Source organism: Notolepis coatsorum (assembly GCF_963971535.1).
Source record: "Notolepis coatsorum genome assembly, chromosome: 18".
NCBI classification, from domain to species: Eukaryota; Metazoa; Chordata; class Actinopteri; order Aulopiformes; family Paralepididae; genus Notolepis; species Notolepis coatsorum.
Window position 1 is genome coordinate 97,401,098 of NC_140182.1, and position 19,215 is coordinate 97,420,312.

The 19,215-nt window shown below is 43.5% G+C and overlaps 1 protein-coding gene across 1 annotated transcript in view; it reads left to right on the forward strand.

Moving 5' to 3' along the window:
- Positions 1 to 19,215, forward strand: part of vac14 (vac14 homolog) — a 197,936-nt gene that overhangs the window by 19,082 nt on the left and 159,639 nt on the right. The window contains exons 6-7 of the mRNA XM_084334890.1: positions 72 to 179; positions 313 to 422. Of these exons, the coding sequence (XP_084191016.1) occupies positions 72 to 179; positions 313 to 422 (218 nt within the window). The remainder of the gene's footprint in view (positions 1 to 71; positions 180 to 312; positions 423 to 19,215) is intronic.

Sequence of the window (19,215 nt, forward strand, 5' to 3'; positions counted from 1 at the left end):
TCTCTTCATCACTCCCATTTGGCAGACCAGGCGGTGATTCTAATTTCAATTATGACTTTTGTGTCCTGTAGGACATAGTGACAGAAAGTAACAAGTTTGACCTGGTGGCATTTGTCCCTTTACTGAGAGAGAGAATCTACTCCAACAACCAGTACGCTCGACAGTTCATCATTTCCTGGGTGAGTGTAGATAGACACACAAACTCTCCTCTCTCTCTCTCTCTCTCTCTCTATCTCTCTCTCTCTCTCTATCTCTCTCTCTCTCTCTCTCTCCCTCTCGTGCACACTAACTTCTAATTGTTCCTACACCTAGATCCTGGTCCTAGAGTCCGTTCCAGACATCAACCTGCTAGACTACCTGCCTGAGATCCTGGACGGGCTCTTTCAGATCCTGGGGGACAGCAGTAAGGAGATCCGCAGGACGTAAGACAACAACTTCATTTATTCATTCATTGATCTAAACAATCAATCCATGCCAAAGATAGATATATGTAAAAGGTGAAAGACACACTCACAGCCATGCTGATTTGGCTAAATGACATCCAGCCGTTTTCGTTTGATACTACTTTTAGTCAGGGCAGTGCCATTGTTTCTCCATAGAGCCCCATTGTACTTCTTTTGGCACAGCAGCTCGCGCAGGTCCGAGGCGACTTAGTCACGTGACTCAGTAGGTATTGCTGATTGGCTTGAACACTGTATGTTTGTAAATGGCGAACAGGACCGTCTATAGATTGACATCATCACAATATCATACTGGCCTACGACTAATTTCCCCAAGTTTGGTATAATAACATTATATTTACATTGCGTGGGGTGCTTTCAACTGCTGAGTTCTTGATAGATAGATAGATACTTTATTCATTCCCTTGGGGAAATCCAGGTATCCAGTAGCTCTCATCTGTCAAACATTACAGTTGACAAACGTTAAAATAGACCTAAAATGGACACCCAATAAAAGAGTAGTAGTAGTTCTGTGTCCTGACTGGCCACCTCACATTGAGGATGATAAGTAAGATAAGATGATCCTTTATTGATCCCCTTGGGGAAATTCGGGTGTCAAAGCAGCATGGTGGGATACAGGGTGGGGGATGCATATTTTCACAATACAAATACAATATAGTAATATAAAAAGTACAAACACAAGATAGTCCAGTGATACGAGTCTCTAGTGCAAAGAAACAAGATAGTCGGTACGGTGATCACGAAAGCGGAAGCACATTTCCCCTGTGCTGGCTGCCCTCCATTGGCTTCCTGTGCGTTTTAGAATTGATTTGAAGATTTTACTGTTTGCTTTTGAATGGCTTGGCACCGGGTTACCTCTCGGACCTACTGGAACCTTATGTTCCCCCAAGGTCTCTCAGGTCCTCTGACCAGCTCCTCTTGGCTGTTCCAAAGTCCAGGCTGAAGCTTAGGGGGGACCGTGCTTTCGCTGTGGCAGCCCCAACGCTCTGGAATGAGCTGCCACTGCATGTTAGGCAGGCCCCCACTCTGCAGGTGTTCAAATCACGCCTCAAGACAGTAGACACATCTATTTGCTCTGGCTTTCTGTGTTTTAAACAGTTTTTGAGAGATCTGCCTTTTTATGTGACATATTGTACTTGTTTTTATTGTGTGCTTTTATTCAGTTTTTATGTTTTATCTTATGTTGTGGACTTGTACAGCACTTTGGTCAACTTTGTTGTTTTTAAATGTGCTTTATAAATAAAGTGGATTGGATTGGATGCGAGTCTCTTAGGGGTGGAACGGTACACATTCAAACCGTACACCGTTCGGCACAACCTCCACGGTTCGGGGCATGGGTGTATTGTTCGGTTATAACGGTTAGCCTCGAGCTAACGTCACGTTAGCCATGAGCTAACTAACTTTAGCCGCGAGCTAACGTTAACTAACTTTAGCCGCGAGCTAACCGTGGAAACAAACTCTCACAGCGAAGTGACTCCACGACACCAGTTCCATTTGGGGAAGGGGGTATATTGACGAGGCTTGACAACAGAGGTTGTGTCTGTCTGTTCAATAACGAGGGAGACTAGAGAGTGTGTGTCAACTGCGTCTGTTTACATCCTGGTCCCTGCTGGGACATACCAACTCGACACCACTGTGGGCGGGGGGTTCTATAACATTCCCCATTCCCTTGTAACATCTCCTTTTTTTTTGTTGATAACAACAGTTACAACATTCCTTAGTGCAAATTATTATTAATACAAGAAACCCCATAAACGTCCTTATTTAAAACCCTAATAATCTTTTCTGTGACTTTTCCTTTTTGATAAGAAAGTCTAGTGCTGTTTGAGCATATGCATACTTTGTTGATGGCCTTTGTCTATAATGTGGCCACAAAAATAGAAAGGTTTAATTATTTAGTTTGTTTGCACTAAGTTAATACTAGGGATGCACGATATTGATTTTTTGACACCGATACCGATAACTTTATGCTCCTCAAGCCGATAACCGATATCGATAACCGATATTTATTGTATTATAAAAAAAAGATTAAAAAATTTTTTTTTATCGATTTTTTTTTTCCAACATGAAACAAAACATATCACAATACAATAATAATACATAAAAAGACTTCCCAGGACAATAACTTAACACCAACTTAAATGTGACCTAACCAGACAACAGAAACAAAAGCCAAGACAACAGTTTTGACTGATAAAGTGACCATATTTATTTTTCCAAATGAAAATTCACAATCCGTCAACAACTTGTAATACATCCAACCTAAGACGCTCAAAGCTTTTTGTTCTTCTTTTTTCAAAGCGGAGCCTTGAAAAAAAGGCTTTGAGTGGACACATCACCACCACAACAAGTCACCTGCGGCATCACCACCACTATGATGGCGTTAAAATCAAGTTTCTTTAATAGTTGTCATACAGAAGTACAGAATACTTTCATACAAAATGCTTCTTACTGTTACGCTCCAGAGACTGTGCTAGACAAGATAGTATCAAATAACATAGTATAGCATGTAATTTAGAAGAAGAAAATGAGGTCACAGTGTTCGGTATAGACATATGTACAATGTTCTGAGTTACCATATAATATACAATACTATGCAGTGTACTAATGTACAGTACTATATAGTGCAAAGCAGAAATGGGATGAGGTACAATTTAGGTACAATTTACAGTAAGGTGTACGAGTTGTAGTGCAATCCTTCATCAATAAATATAAAGTGTGGGGAGTGGGTGCTACAGTGTGTTTGTTTAAAGTGGGTGTGTGCTATAAAGTGTGTGGAGTGGGTGCTACATAGGGATGGGAATTGATAGGATTTTATCGATACGATTCCATTATCGATTCTGCTTATCGATTCGATTCTTTATCGATTCTCTTATCGATACCTGATCAATTTATAATTTAAATAAATAAATTGGAAATGCAACAGAACTAAGCTGGTTAGAATAACAACATGCAACTTGACATTTCTGATTGTCATTTATTGTTGAGCCCCCATGTCAGGGGCGACAGTGGCTCGGGAGGTAGAGCAGTCGTCTGGCAATCCGGAGGTTCCCGGTTCGATTCCCGCTCCTCCCGGGCAGCGTGTCGATGTGTCCTTGAGCAAGACACTTAACCCCTAACTGCTCCCGATGAGCAGGTTGGCACCTTGCATGGTTGCCTGCGCCGTCGTTGTGTGAATGTGTGAGTGATTGGGTAAAATGTAAGGAACAAATTGTAAAGCGCTTTGGATAAAAGCGCTATATAAAAAAGCAGCCATTTACCATGTCAGAAAAATACAAAAACTGTAAAAAATAAAATATTAACTATAGCCTACACTTAAATAAAATAATGTATTTGAGATTCTCTTAAAATGTATTTATTTTTTTATTCTTAAACTAATTTAATCTATTGAATAACAGTCGTTATTCCTCTGACTTCTGTCTCACACACACACACACACACACACACACACACAGACACACAGAGCTCCCTCCCCGGGCCCCTGTCCTGTAGGTATTGGCTTGTGTTGCTACACGGACACATTTGTATGTTGCACCATGGTACTTCCTGTCTGACGGACTCAGAGTAGAGACTTAGTAAATAAACAATCCGGCTCTTATTATATGTGAACTAAAGAGTACAATGTTTACACAACAGTCCCCACCCGCTGTTTTATTGTATTTGTACCTGTACTATCCGCTGTCAGCTGTTTATCTCTCTTTGTGAGCTTGATTAAATAGCGTTAGCTCACGTTAGCTAGCGATAGCTCCGCGGCTAATTTTAGCACACCCTAAACTAAATCAATGACTATGTTCTAAAGCATTCAAGTAGTTTTCACTGCACATAGAAGTAGCCAAACAGCGGGAGCATTTCGGGAGCATATGACCAAAAGCCAGGCAATTTCGAGCCCTTAAGGAATCAAATAGAGTCTGCCATGGCTACATGCTAACGCGCGCAACTGTAGGAAAAACCTGGCAGCGTTAAGGGAATCGAAAGTCACAGGAGCCACACGGTTCCAGGCATCGGCCAATTAGGAACCGGTTCCCAACGGGAACCGGTTTTCGATTCCCATCCCTAGTGCTACAGTGTGTTTGTTTAAAGTGAGTGTGTGCGTGTGGATGTGTGTGCTATGTGCGTTTGGTGGTTGTTGTTGTGTAGTGTTCATTGTTCGTTTAGCAGCCTGATGGCCTGGGGATAGAAGCTTCTTCTGAGTCTTTCTGTGCTCGCCTTGAGACTCCGGTATCGCTTGCCTGACCGCAGCAGTTCAAAGAGGCAGTTGTTCGGGTGACTGGAGTCTTTAATGATTCTCTTAGCCTTGCCCTTGCAACGCTTGTTGTAAATGTTCTGGAGGGTGGGGAGCCCCCCTCCAATTGTGCGTTCGGCTGAACGTGTCACTCTTTGTAGTCTGCTTCGGTCTTGTGCAGTGCTATTCCCAAACCAGGAGGTGATGTTGCCAGTCAAGATGCTCTCTATTGTACATGAGTAGAAGTTCTTAAGGATCTTCTGACTGACTTGGAACTTCCTTAGGCGCCTGAGGAAGTAGAGGCGTTGTCGTGCCTTCTTCACAACACTGTCAATGTGTGTGGTCCATGTCAAGTCCTCGGATATGTAGGCTCCGAGGTACTTAAAGCTGTTGACTCTCTCAACCGGTGCCCCGTCGATGCTATGGGGGCTGTAGTCCTTGACCCCCGACCTCCTGAAGTCCACAATCATCTCCTTTGTTTTGCTGACGTTCAGGGAGAGGCTGTTTTCCTGGCACCATCCCGCCAGGACCTTGACCTCTTCCAGGTAGGCCCTCTCGTCGTTGGCAGAGATCAGGCCCACCACCACTGTGTCGTCAGCAAATTTGATGATTGTATTTAGAGTTGTTCCGATACCGATACTAGTATCGGAAATGCCGCCGATACTGCCTAAAATGCTAGTATCGGTATCGGCGAGTACACGTAAATTCTAGCCTCCGATCCCATGATGTAATTTATCTCCTGCCGAGTCCTGCGGAGAGTGAGGATTATAAAATGAACATGTTTTAAAGTGTGATGCTGTGTCATTTTAACAGCAGATACACTTTCTTAAATTCCATTGTCCCCGACAGTGCGGTGTGACGGGGAGCTCGGACGGGAATCGGGATGTGTTTGGCTGGTGTTATGATAGCATTAGCTGGAAAGATAGCTAGTTGGAACAACATCCGCTTTTAACGTTACATCAAATCAGATGATCGCCTGTCCTTTCTCCAGGACCTAACACTGTCCGTGACCGTCTATCAACAATAATGCACCCACGGTGAATTGTATTTAAGTTAAGTAGCTACGGACTAGCGTTAGCTGACTATTACTAACGTTATCTTAATGTCGATGCGGGAAGGCGAGCTAGGTCAGTTAGCTTAGCTTGATAACGTTACCGTGTCTAAAGTTGGTGCTATTCACATAATCCAGCAATAATGGCTGCAGACCTGCAAGCAAAGTACAGCAAGTGCCAAAGGATAAGAGTCTGAGGCGGAGTTTCAAAAGAGAATGTTGAATATTTATTTTGCATCAAAAATCACAACATGAACGGTCTATCTGCCACTAGCTTACAGACTGAATAGGGTATATCTGCAGAGCCACTGAGTAGCGAGTGCAACACCGTTTAATGTCCGTGTGGATCATTGGAGTAGGGTATATCTGCAGTGCTGCAGCCCATACTCATTGATTAATGATACTAATACAAATCTATACAATCACCTGTTGTTGAATAAATACCATACGTTCTAGTTATTACTAAAAAAAACAGTATAACAGTATCTAAAAAAAAAAAAAAAAAGTATAATTTATAAAAAAAAAAATTAAATTTTTTTTTTTATGCACTGGTATCGGATAAATATCGGTATCGGCCGATACCCAAAGCTTAGGTATCGGAATCGGATCGGAAAGGGAAAAATGGTATCGGAACATCTCTAATTGTATTGCTACTCCGCTGAGCCACACAGTCGTGTGTGTACAGGGAGTAGAGGAGGGGACTCAGAACACAGCCCTGGGGGGCCCCTATGTTGAGGGTGATGGATGAGGAGGTGCAGTTGCCTGCTCTCACCACCTGGGGTCTGCCAGTCAGGAAGTCCAAGACCCACTGGCAGAGGTCATAGTTCAAGCCCAGGTCCCTGAGCTTGGCTATGAGTATGGAGGGGACTATGGTATTGAATGCCGAGCTGTAGTCGATGAATAGCATTCTCACATAGTTCCCCTGCCTCTTGTCCAGGTGTGATGCTGCTGTGTGCAGCACATGGGCTATGGCGTCCTCCGTGGACCTGTTGGGGCGGTATGCAAATTGCAGGGGGTCCATGGTGATGGGGAGGGAGGAGCAGATATAGCCCTTTACTAGCTTCTCAAAGCACTTCATGGCTATGGAGGTGAGAGCTACAGGGCGGTAGTCGTTGAGGCAAGCAGGCTTGGATTTTTTGGGTACAGGGATAATAGTGGACTTCTTCAGGCAGGTGGGGATGACAGCCTGTTCTAAGGACAGGTTAAATATGTCAGTGAATACTGGGGCCAGTTGGTCGGCACAGACTTTTAGGACGCGGCCGGGGATGCCGTCCGGACCTGCTGCCTTCCTGATATTCACTTTTTTAAAGGTCCGCCTCACCTCATGCTCTGTTACCCTGAACACTGCGTCTCCATCAGCAGCCGACCCCCCCCCCCCCCCCATTGCCGTGGCTTGTGGGCTGGTGTTGTTATTACCAGCATCAAACCTCGCATAGAAGGTATTGAGGTCATTTGCTAAGGAGATGTCACTGTTCAGTTTGAGGGAGGCGCCTTTGTAGTCTGTCATCGTTTTGAGCCCCTGCCACATAGCTCTAGAGTCAGCTTGTTCAAACTGGAGTTCAATTTTATCCCTGTAGCGCCGTTTGGCCTCTGTCACTGTCCTCCTTACGTTGTATCGCGCCACCTTGTGGTCATTCATGTTGCCTGCCACTAGGCCGTCGTTGTATGCTTTGGTGCGCTCTCTCAGAGCTTCACGGACGGATTTGTCTACCCAGGGTTTTTGATTTGGGTAAACTCTCATTTTGGTAGTGGGGATTGTTTCTTCCACCAAAGTACAAACATAGTCCAGCACTGTCTCCGTGTAGACATTAATGTTATCTGTGTCGCGGAACACGTTCCAGTCTGTGCAGTCAAACGCAGCCTGGAGCGTCTCCTCTGACGTCAAATCCCATTTCTGCACCTCTCGCGAGACTACAGGAGTACTTTTGATTCTCTGTTTGTACTTTGGTGAAAGAAAAATGGACGCCTGATCTGATTTACCAAAGCCACTATCAGAATGAGCCTTGTAGCCACCCTTAAATTGCGTGTAACAGTGATCTAGGATGTTACCGCCTCTGGTGTTGCAAGTCACATGCTGATAGAAGTCAGGTAATACCTTTCTCAGATTGGCGCTATTGAAATCACCCAGCACTAAAATGGCGGCGTTAACGTTCGCCGCTTGTATTCTATTTACCTCGTCGTGGAGTCTGGAGAGCGCGACGTTGTTACTGGCTTGCGGTGGAATATACACTCCGATCAGGATGATCGCCGTTAACTCCCTCGGGAGGAAGAAAAGACGACACTTGATGGTTATATATTCCAGGTCTGGGCAGCAGTGGTTGGATAATTCCTTCACGTTAGTTGGATCGCTCCAATTGTTGTTAAACATGAAGGCGATACCTCCTCCACGTTGTTTGCCGGACTCTGCTGTACGATCCTTGCGGTGGATAAAGAAGTGTTCGGCCGGTTGGATAGCGTGGTCTGGAACGTCCGGCGCCAGCCACGTCTCGGTGAAGCAGAGAACGTTGCAGTCTCTGACGTCTCTTTGGTATTGAATCCTTGCTCGGATATCGTCCAGTTTATTGTCAATTGATTGTACATTGGCTAGCAATATACTGGGTAATGGCGTTCGGTGGCGTCTGGATCTCAGCCTGTTACGGATCCCAGCTCTCTTCCCACGCCGTCTGGTTCCTTTGTTCCTGGGATCAGGATCTGGTCCCATTTTTCTGAGAATCTCCTCAGGCCATTGTTGCGGTTCGGAGAGCTGGTCCAGTGAGTAATCCAAGTAGCCTACGACGCTAGAAGCTAGAAGCTAGAAGCTAGAAGCTAGAAGCTGCTGTGAATCCAAAGCCAGCTATTGACGAGTCGTTTGCTAAATTAAAGAAGTTTGACAGAAATGACCCAAGGGCTCAAGCCGCTAGCTTTTAAGCAGTTCAAATTAACCTGGCTACTACGGAGCAATAAGTGACTGCGTTCAACCGAGGGTTGCATCACAGCTGTAACTGAGGGGTACAATTCCCTGACTGTATTGATAAGTATGGTATCATTAAACCACTACCGCTTTATGTACTTTAACTACTGGCCACACAGTACATGATATAGATATGATGAACACTTTCCCACCTGATGAAACCAAGTCCACACAAATGTATAAATCGAATATTTAATATATAGCAAAGGGTATATACAACGTTCACTTAATGACATTTATGATTTGAATGCACTTGTAAGGCAAATGAGTATTCGTAGGCAAATCAACATTGAATGTCCAATCTCTGGTTACGCAGGAAGCAAGTATACAACCTGGTTCTTTAGGGAACTATAGCGATGGTACTTAAATGATTATAGCTGGATACACTAAAGGGGGTCCCGCTGGTTGTAAGGGGGGGGGGGTTAGGAGAGCCGCTGGCGATATCCCATCTGGCCAACGATTTCTTGGGAGAATTCAGAGTGCTGAACACGGTGCCCACAGAACCTTGGTCCACAGATGAATACAGCTGGGCCCTCTTGTAGACGGTAGCTGCCGGTCCACAACGAAGAGACGAGAGGCGACCTCACTCGGGTTAGAGCGCCGTCTCACCTGGACTCCTCTCGGGGGTAGTTCCAACACTTACCAGTGTTGGCTGTTATCCATGGCATAATCAAAGCACCCAAAGCAAGTAGATAATCCAAGCCGTGTAGGGCTCGCCGTCGCCCGGGTAAGGTAATCCAATGTGCAGGTCCACTCGTCCTGGCCCAGAACTCCTCGGATGAAAGCACCACACGTGGTCTGCCCAGCCTGGTTAAGACTCTAGATAACGCGAGGAAACGATGGGGGTACTGCTCACTTTATAACTCTAACCGAACGATGCACCATACATAATAGACTATTATTAACTTAATAGAAATACGTCCCACTCGACGGTATAGTGCCAAACTATGACAATTCAACTATTAATCCACACGATGTCTCAATGCCATTCTGAGGCCAAGTTGACCATACTGCACCACACGTGTATCGTGGGTGAGGCTTAACGTCTTGCCACTAGGTTGGAGGGTAAAGAACTAAGGGCTAAGGGACTAAAAGAAAGTTCTACTTTACTTGCGCCATATATATATGCGCTGTGAACAAATAGTACCATTCGTATTTCGGCAGACGTATTCCTACGCGGAACCGGGGCTAGTAACGACATGTTCGTCGGCACGATTGAACTTGAACCAAGGGGCTTGGCTGCTGGCGCCAAGTTCTTGTCCAATGAGAGAATGAAACTATTATGGGCTGTTAGTAGACTAAAGGGATATTCAGTGTATATGTACAAGGAATATACAAGGGATATCAAACGATATACAAATACTATTAAATATATATCCATAAATAAATATATATATTCGGTTTAATCTGATCCTTCACAACAACAGCCATGGAAGGGGCTAGCTTTGCTTAGCTCCTCGCGTCGTCGTAGGCTTCTAAGTTAACACAATAACACACCGTCGTAGCGGTGGTGATGCCGCAGGTGACCCGTCAGGCTGGATGTATTACAAGTTGTTGCCCTTTTCCCTCCTTGTGGAACTTCTGCATTGCATTTATTACAAATAGCAAGCGAACTTTTTCCTCTGAAATTCCGAGTACCGACGCGGCCATCTTTGTTTTAACGTCCGCGCTGATTCAGAAACTTACGTGGCTACGTCACAGCCAAGAAAGGGAGCGCTGGATTTGTGTAAAACGCCCTGTTCTTAAACCACACGCTGTCAGTCGTACCACAGTACTGGCAAAACGGGATGAGCCTACAGTCAAAACAAACGCACTTCATTCCAATTCACCCACACGGCATTTTCTTTTACCAAAAAATATATTATATTATCGGAGCTATTAATAACGTTATCGGGATGACGTCATAATTGCTGATATCGGCCCGATAATTATCGTGCATCCCTAGTTAATACTTTGACAAATGTAGCCTATATTTTTCAGTCAGTTCGGTCTTTGTGTGCCAAACATTATTTAAGGCAAAACCGCTGTAAACTTTATTTTTTTTTCAAATAAAAGAGAAGCATGTATACATTTTTGGAGTGTTAAAATTTTCTTTTAATAAAAAACAACATATATCGAAACGAACCGAAGACCGTGACCACAAAACCGTGATACAAACCGAACTGTTGATTTTGTGAACCGTTCCACCCCTAGAGTCTCTAGTTCTCAAGTCCTGAGTTGTGACAGTGATAGTTCTGGCAGCAGAACCAGCCGATCCGGCCGCCCGAGCCCTTTGTTGTAGAGCCTGATGGCTGCCGGTATAAAGGACCGGCCCAGGCGGTTTGTGGTGTGTCGGGGGGGGTGAGTCTTAAGTGGTCGGCACACGGCGAGTGACCGACGTCGCCTGGCGATGCGATCGTCTGTCGCTCAATGACAATCGCTTGGCCCCCCACACCAGAGGCGACAGTTCAGGTATAATAAGCTATATGTGTCACTCTGTCTAAGTTAGCTGGGGGTGTTTCCCCCCGGGAGATATAGGAGGACGGACCGCCGGGAGCGGACGTCAGGTTGTCGTGAAGCGAGCGTATTAGCAGGTAGCTGTGTTGTGCATTGAGAGGGAAGTATTAACCTGTAAAACCCATATTGAGCTGGAATTAAACCACCATATACGAATACAACCTCTCCTCATTCTTCCTGACATTACTGCATGCCTGATCGCTACGATACGTTCACTAGGCGCCGATTGGACAAGTATTGTTATGCACCTGCTGAGAGAGGATGTTTTTTCACGGAAGACGCAAACTGTTTTGTTCTCAACCATCATTTATTTGGACAATAAACCTTATAAACTACATCAGCTGCAGCCTGGACATTAAACTCTGTCAACATCCACAACTTCTTTTGTTACCCAAGTATAAAAACACTAGTAGGTGCATCGTGGCGCATTGTTCATTTATTAGTTAATGACAAGCGGCCACTATAGCTTCTCCAACTAACGTTATTTATTTAAATTGTTCCTGTTAATAATAATGAACATAAGTAGCATGGTAATAATACGTAGGTTATTGATCAATTAATGTATTGATAAATTAATGGTGTACAAATGATACACCAGCAATGTTCCCTCTAAGGTGCGCCCGTGCGTGCGCACACATGGCAAAACGCTCCCACGCACATCTGAAATCTGTCGCGCACAGAAACGTTTGTGTAAAATATGCATGTAGTTAAATTGACTGGCACGTTGCACAGAATACTATGGTACCCTGTTGCGTGTGACGTTACCAAGAGAGCCCCGTTTTCAGTGCCTTGTCGGCGTCGCTACTGCGCTCACCCAGACACACACAACAGAGCAGGAAGCGGACAGATCCGACCAGCATTGCTGGCTCCTCACAATGCAAACGCGAAAATGTACATTACAGATGAACTGCAGCGAAAATTCCCAATTTATCGTCCCGGTCGAGACTAATTGGAAGCGGAGTGCAATGCGTGCAAAGCTTGACCATATGTTTCTGTGTCTAATAAAGGTGCTGGCGATCTCAAAGCTCACATGGACACAGAAGAACATTACAAACAAAGCAGTGCGAGGCGAGAGTTTGATGGCAAAGTTGACCGAATTGATTGAAGAATGCAGCTATACAGAGAGAGAAAGAAAATAATTGAAAACTATTTTGATGCCTCAAAATTATGTTTTGGTTTGATAAGATGCTTATGATACAATCATTCTAAGGATTGTGTGTAATACATTTTGTGAGGTTACTGTTTTATAATTTACATTACATTGAAAAGATATATTTTTTAAAGCTGGATTTTCTAATACAGAAGAGGTATTATTTAGAACATTACTTCATATTTTTCTTTTTATTTATTTTGCCAGTAAGACTTGAAAATATATATTATTTTGTCATAGGTTGATTTAGTTATTTTCTTGAGATTTGTCAGATAGATTACTTTAGGCATAATACAGCATGTTGAGTAACTTTGGTTATAGAGAGATATTATTTTGTTATATAAAATAATATAAACAATAATAATATAAACAATAATTTTATATCCATACAGAGGAGGCATACTTTAAATATATTATAATGATCAGGCATCTTTGAGTAAACTGAGTATCTTGAGGCTGAAGGCAGAGTGTCCTCATACATTTATTTTTAAAATCACAATATGGTCACCCTTGAAGTTGCATTATAATTCACTTAATAAAATAATGACGAGTCAGCCTCCTAAAAAGACAAAAGTTAGTGACACGACTCACACCGCCGCCGCCAAAGTAAGGACTTTGCTCCGTATCGTCAAGCAATGGTCAAATAAATTTGATTAAGGAATATAATATGCCTTTTTGTATTATTTCTCTGTGTATCAGCAAAATGTATAGATTTTTATGTTAGACATTGAGGGAAATTAAGATTCTCAGATTTTCTACAAACCGCCGCTTATCAACTAACCGGTTAATCAGCAGGTGATGTATGTTGCTCAGTAGTCGCTGATGTCTGCTCAGGAGGTTTGAGTGTTTGCTCAGACCGAAAAGAAATTAGAGGGAACTAGGGATGCCCCGATCACGTTTTTTGCCATCGATACCGATCACTGATCGTCTATGAGCCATATCGGCCGATACCGATAGTTTTTGGTTTTATAATAAAAAAAAAAATTGTATTATATAAAAAAAAAATTGTTTATATAAAATATTATATAATTATACTTGTAGTTGTATTATCTGCGAGACATCGCCACCACGCAACAAGTCAAAATGCTCGCTATCTGCAAACAGCTCCACTGTCTGTGTGTATACTCTGCTTTGGTCAAATCACATTCAGCATTGCCATCTTCGCAGTGTTGTTATGAAGCATGATAGCTAATTAGCCAATGTTCAGCTGCAAAAAACGAATAATGTCAATTATGTTATAACTAAGACATTGATATCAGGAGCCATCTGTAGCTACTGCTAGCCGGCTAGATGACGTTAGACAATGCATCATGTATTAAAATAAAGTGAACTATTTAGTTTACTGGGTCATTTCGTTAAAACAGTGAGCTAACGTTAGCTACCTAGCTAACGGAGGTCTCATGCTGGCCGATCGATCGGCACGGGGCATCCCTATCATTCTTAAACTGAAATGCGCATTTGTTGATATCAGGAGCCATCAGTAGCTAGCCAGTTAGACAATGCATCATGTATTAAACTAAAGTGAATAGTTGACTGTTTAGTTTTGTTTAAACAGTAACGTTAGCTAGGTAGCTAACGTTAGCTCACAAGCGATAGCTAGTTAGCCAACGCTAGCCAGCACTTGCGAAAACGACTGCCAAACTGATGATATCAGACGTTGATATCAGGATCAGTAGCTAGATAACATTAGACAACGCCTCATGTATTAAACAAAAGTGAATAGATGACTGGGCCATTTTGTTTAATGCTTGTTATGTTAAAAGAGGAGCTCTGAGGTGCTCATCCACTCGACTCTTGCCATAAGGGTTTGTTGACATGACATGGGTCTGGGAGGGGGAGGAGGAGGAGGAGGGGCAAGACGTGCAGCAGCAGCAGCTGTGTGGCTGTGAGAGAAGAGCGAGTGAGAACTCCGCAGAGAATTGGATCATGTTTTCCGTGTCTTGACTTACTTGACTTAAGCCTTTGCACTCCCTGCGGAGCATAGGCCACTGGCCATGTTTTCCGTGTCATCGATCGGTTTTCACGATCGGTGAAAATAAAGCATTATCGGAATTCACCGATCTCATATTTATACTGAATATCGGCCGATACCGATCGCTGGCCGATCGATCGGGGCATCCCTAGAGGGAACATTGTAGGGCTGGACGGTATGGTCTAAAATGTATATCACGGTATAATTTGAAGCATAGACGGTAACGGTATATATCACGATATATTAACTTATCTTAAAATGTCTATATAAATGCTTCTGAAGGGGTAAAACACTGGTATGGCAGCTGTTATTCTGTTACAGCTGCTGAGCTATACTATAGCTAATGTACATCAATATCTTCCTTTTTAATTAAATAGGTTCAAGAATCGAATCAGGATTGTTAGCAGAGAGAGAGAGGGAGGGGGCTGCTAGTGGAGCCAGCCAACGTTAGCTTGCCGAGGCTACTAGTACATCGACAAGCTGCTGGAGCCAGCTAACGTTAGCTTGCAGAGGCTACCAGCACATCGACAAGCTGCTGGAGCCAGCTAACGTTAGCTTGCTGAGGCTACCAGCACATCGACAAGCTGCTGGAGCCAGCTAACGTTAGCTTGCTGAGGCTACCAGCACATCGACAAGCTGCTGGAGCCAGCTAACGTTAGCTTGCCAAGGCTACCAGCACATCGACAAGCTACTGGAGCCAGCTAACGTTAGCTTGCCGAGGCTACCAGCACATCAACAAGCTGCTGGAGCCAGCTAACGTTAGCTTGCCGAGGCTACCAGCACATCGACAGTTAACATTACATAAGGTTTTTAGCGCGACGTGGGCATTCCAGAATGGCGAGGATGCAAAGCATGTTAGACCATGCTTTGCATGCTCATGTACAATAGAGAGCATCCTGACTGGCAACATCACCTCCTGGTTTGGGAATAGCACTGCACAAGACCGAAGCAGACTACAAAGAGTGACACGTTCAGCCGAACGCACAATTGGAGGGGGGCTCCCCACCCTCCAGAACATTTACAACAAGCGTTGCAGGGGCAAGGCTAAGAGAATCATTAAAGACTCCAGTCACCCGAACAACTGCCTCTTTGAACTGCTGCGGTCAGGCAAGCGATACCGGAGTCTCAAGGCGAGCACAGAAAGACTCAGAAGAAGCTTCTATCCCCAGGCCATCAGGCTGCTAAACGAACAATGAACACTACACAACAACAACCATCAAACGCACATAGCACACACATCCACACGCACACACTCACTTTAAACAAACACACTGTAGCACCCACTCCACACACTTTATAGCACACACTCACTTTATACAAACACACTGTAGCACCCACTCCCCACACTTTATATTTATTGATGAAGGATTGCACTACAACTCGTACACCTTACTGTAAATTGTACCTAAATTGTACCTCATCCCATTTCTGCTTTGCACTATATAGTACTGTACATTAGTACACTGCATAGCAGGGTTAGAAAAAAAAAAAAAAATTCAAGGGCTTTTTTTGCCCCCCTTAATTGCTTTTCGGGGGCTTTTTTTGTATTTCGGGGGCACAACATTTTTATAATGAAAATTAACATAAAGATTATAAAACATTCTTGACACTTTTTTTTACAGTCTTCGTCCCTATGTTTGATAACGTAATGTTAATGTCTCCATATATAGGGCTCTACGCTAACCTTTTTCCCAAGGAGCACATGTGCTCCTAAATAAAATGTTAATAAATAAAATCTAAATACAAATTTAGGAGCACACAGAAATTTAGGAGCACAGTGACAATTGTTCAAGTAACACACACACACGCACATGATGTGTGACATCATGGCTTGGTTTCATGTTTTGAGGTACCTTCAATTATCTGTAAATAATACATACATACTCTATCTAAATAGATTAAATATTATTGTCCCTGAGTGAGGGCAAGTTGTGTTGTTGTCTTGATATAATAACCGGTTGCCTCTGGATCAATGAATGTCTAATATTGAATAATATTATTAGATATTTTATTTTTAACATCCCTAATTCCAACAGTCAAGAGGCTTGTTTCAAATTGATGAAAAACCCCACACACGCAACGTTTGTGAGTATAGGCTCTGGCCAGATCGATCAATGAAATACGTTGCGCGCTCAGCGCTGTGGAATGAAGGAAATGCGCATCGGGATCGGATTTGGATGTTATTCTTTTGGAGTTGTGTTACAAATGGAATGGTCTTTCCCCGCCGAACACAAGTTACTTAACGTTACACAGGTCGCGCTATGCAGATGCTTAGCTTGCTAACGTTAAGATAGCAGTGTAATGCTTGATGAGAGCAGAGCGCTCTCTCTGTGTTCGCAGCACCTCTCAAGTGCCTGTAACACGCAGCGGGCCCCGCCTCCCTCCTCCTTGGAACAAACATTCCACCCAAAAACTGAATTTCAGTCCAGTTTCAATCTGAACTATTAACAGCGGAGGGAAATGCTCGCACTGTAGAGCATATATATAATTATATATATAATTAGTAAACTGTCGGGGGCTTTTTTTGCCCCCCTTAACTGATTTTCGAGGGCATTTGGTCAATTTTCGAGGGCATTTTGCCCCAAGCCCCCGTTAATTTCTAACCCTGCTGCATAGTATTGTATATTATATGGTAACTCAGTTACGTCTATTCTGCATCGAACATTGTACATATGTCTATACTGAACACTGTGACCTCATTTTCTACTTCTAAATTACATGCTATACTATGTTATTTGATACTATCTTGTCTAGCACAGTCTCTGGAGCGTAACAGTAAGAAGCATTTTGTATGAAAGTATTCTGTACTTCTGTATGACAACTATTAAAGAAACTTGAAACTTGAAACCATTGGACTCGTTGCAGAGTTTACATTACACATATAAACTGCGCGACTCGCGAGAGAAGTTGTCACACAGCCTTCAAACGCAGCGCGGAAGAGCTAGTTTGCTTCTGTGTTTATTATGAAATGACAATTGTGTGTTGACACGCCCACTGCGCGAAGCCTCTGTGCTCCTAAATAACTTTTTCCAGTTCGCACATATCTATTATCTATGACTAATTCTATCTATTTTTAGGGGCAAATACGAGTGAAATAGTTGCGCTGTGGTTACATGACGTCATTGCTATTTTAGAGCTGCTCTATCGGTTACAAGGTATAGTCAAAATCCATACCGTAGAGCAAATTGATACCGTTTATACCGTTTATACCGTCCACCCCTAGAACATTGTACACCAGTAGAACTTCTGTACTACTTCTACTGTAGAAGTCATGTTATTTCCTCATTGTCCTTGCTGTGTCGCCTGCCGTCGCCTCAAAAAATAGGATGGAGGCGATTTTTTGCCAGGCGACAGAAATAGCTGTGCGGCCGTCGCTTCAAAATCTCCTGCCGTGTGGGTTGTCTCATTCATAACAATGGAGGCGATAGAATTCTGTCGGTCGCCTCGCTTAAAAAATCGGTCGCCTGGCAAAAATCGCCCGCGTGTGCGGACCACTTTAGGCTGAACATGCTTTTCATTCTGGCTAGCTCCTCGTAGAGGGGGTGAGAGGGGTTCTCCAGGATGGCTTCTAGCTTTTTCCTCATCCTCCTCTCAGCCACCACCTCTAGGTTATCCAGCTCGCCACCCACTACTGAGCTAGCCTTCTTCACCAGCTTGTTCAGCTTGCTGGAGTCCCTCGAGTTGATGTTGCCCCCCTAGCACACCACAGCAAAAAAGAGGACGCTGGCTACAACCGACTGATAGAACGATAGCAGCAGTCGGTTGCACACGTCAAATGACCTGAGTCTCCTCAGGAAGAACAGCCTACTCTGTCCCTTCCTGTAGAGGGCCTCAGTGTTGTCCGACCAGTCCAGTTTTTTGTTCAGTTGAACTCCAAGGAACTTGTAGGACTCCACCATCTCTACCTCCTCCCCTCCGAGGATTTTTTTTTTTTGTAATCTTCACAATCACTCGTCTGTCTCGCACACTGCAAGTAAATGATTTTTCCGGTTTGCACACACACATATTATTAGGGGCAATACGAGGGAAATGCTCGCACTGTAGAGCATATATATAATTATATATATAATTAGTAAACTGTCGGGGGCTTTTTTTGCCCCCCTTAACTGATTTTCGAGGGCATTTGGTCAATTTTCGAGGGCATTTTGCCCCAAGCCCCCGTTAATTTCTAACCCTGCTGCATAGTATTGTATATTATATGGTAACTCAGTTACGTCTATTCTGCATCGAACATTGTACATATGTCTATACTGAACACTGTGACCTCATTTTCTACTTCTAAATTACATGCTATACTATGTTATTTGATACTATCTTGTCTAGCACAGTCTCTGGAGCGTAACAGTAAGAAGCATTTTGTATGAAAGTATTCTGTACTTCTGTATGACAACTATTAAAGAAACTTGAAACTTGAAACCATTGGACTCGTTGCAGAGTTTACATTACACATATAAACTGCGCGACTCGCGAGAGAAGTTGTCACACAGCCTTCAAACGCAGCGCGGAAGAGCTAGTTTGCTTCTGTGTTTATTATGAAATGACAATTGTGTGTTGACACGCCCACTGCGCGAAGCCTCTGTGCTCCTAAATAACTTTTTCCAGTTCGCACATATCTATTATCTATGACTAATTCTATCTATTTTTAGGGGCAAATACGAGTGAAATAGTTGCGCTGTGGTTACATGACGTCATTGCTATTTTAGAGCTGCTCTATCGGTTACAAGGTATAGTCAAAATCCATACCGTAGAGCAAATTGATACCGTTTATACCGTTTATACCGTCCACCCCTAGAACATTGTACACCAGTAGAACTTCTGTACTACTTCTACTGTAGAAGTCATGTTATTTCCTCATTGTCCTTGCTGTGTCGCCTGCCGTCGCCTCAAAAAATAGGATGGAGGCGATTTTTTGC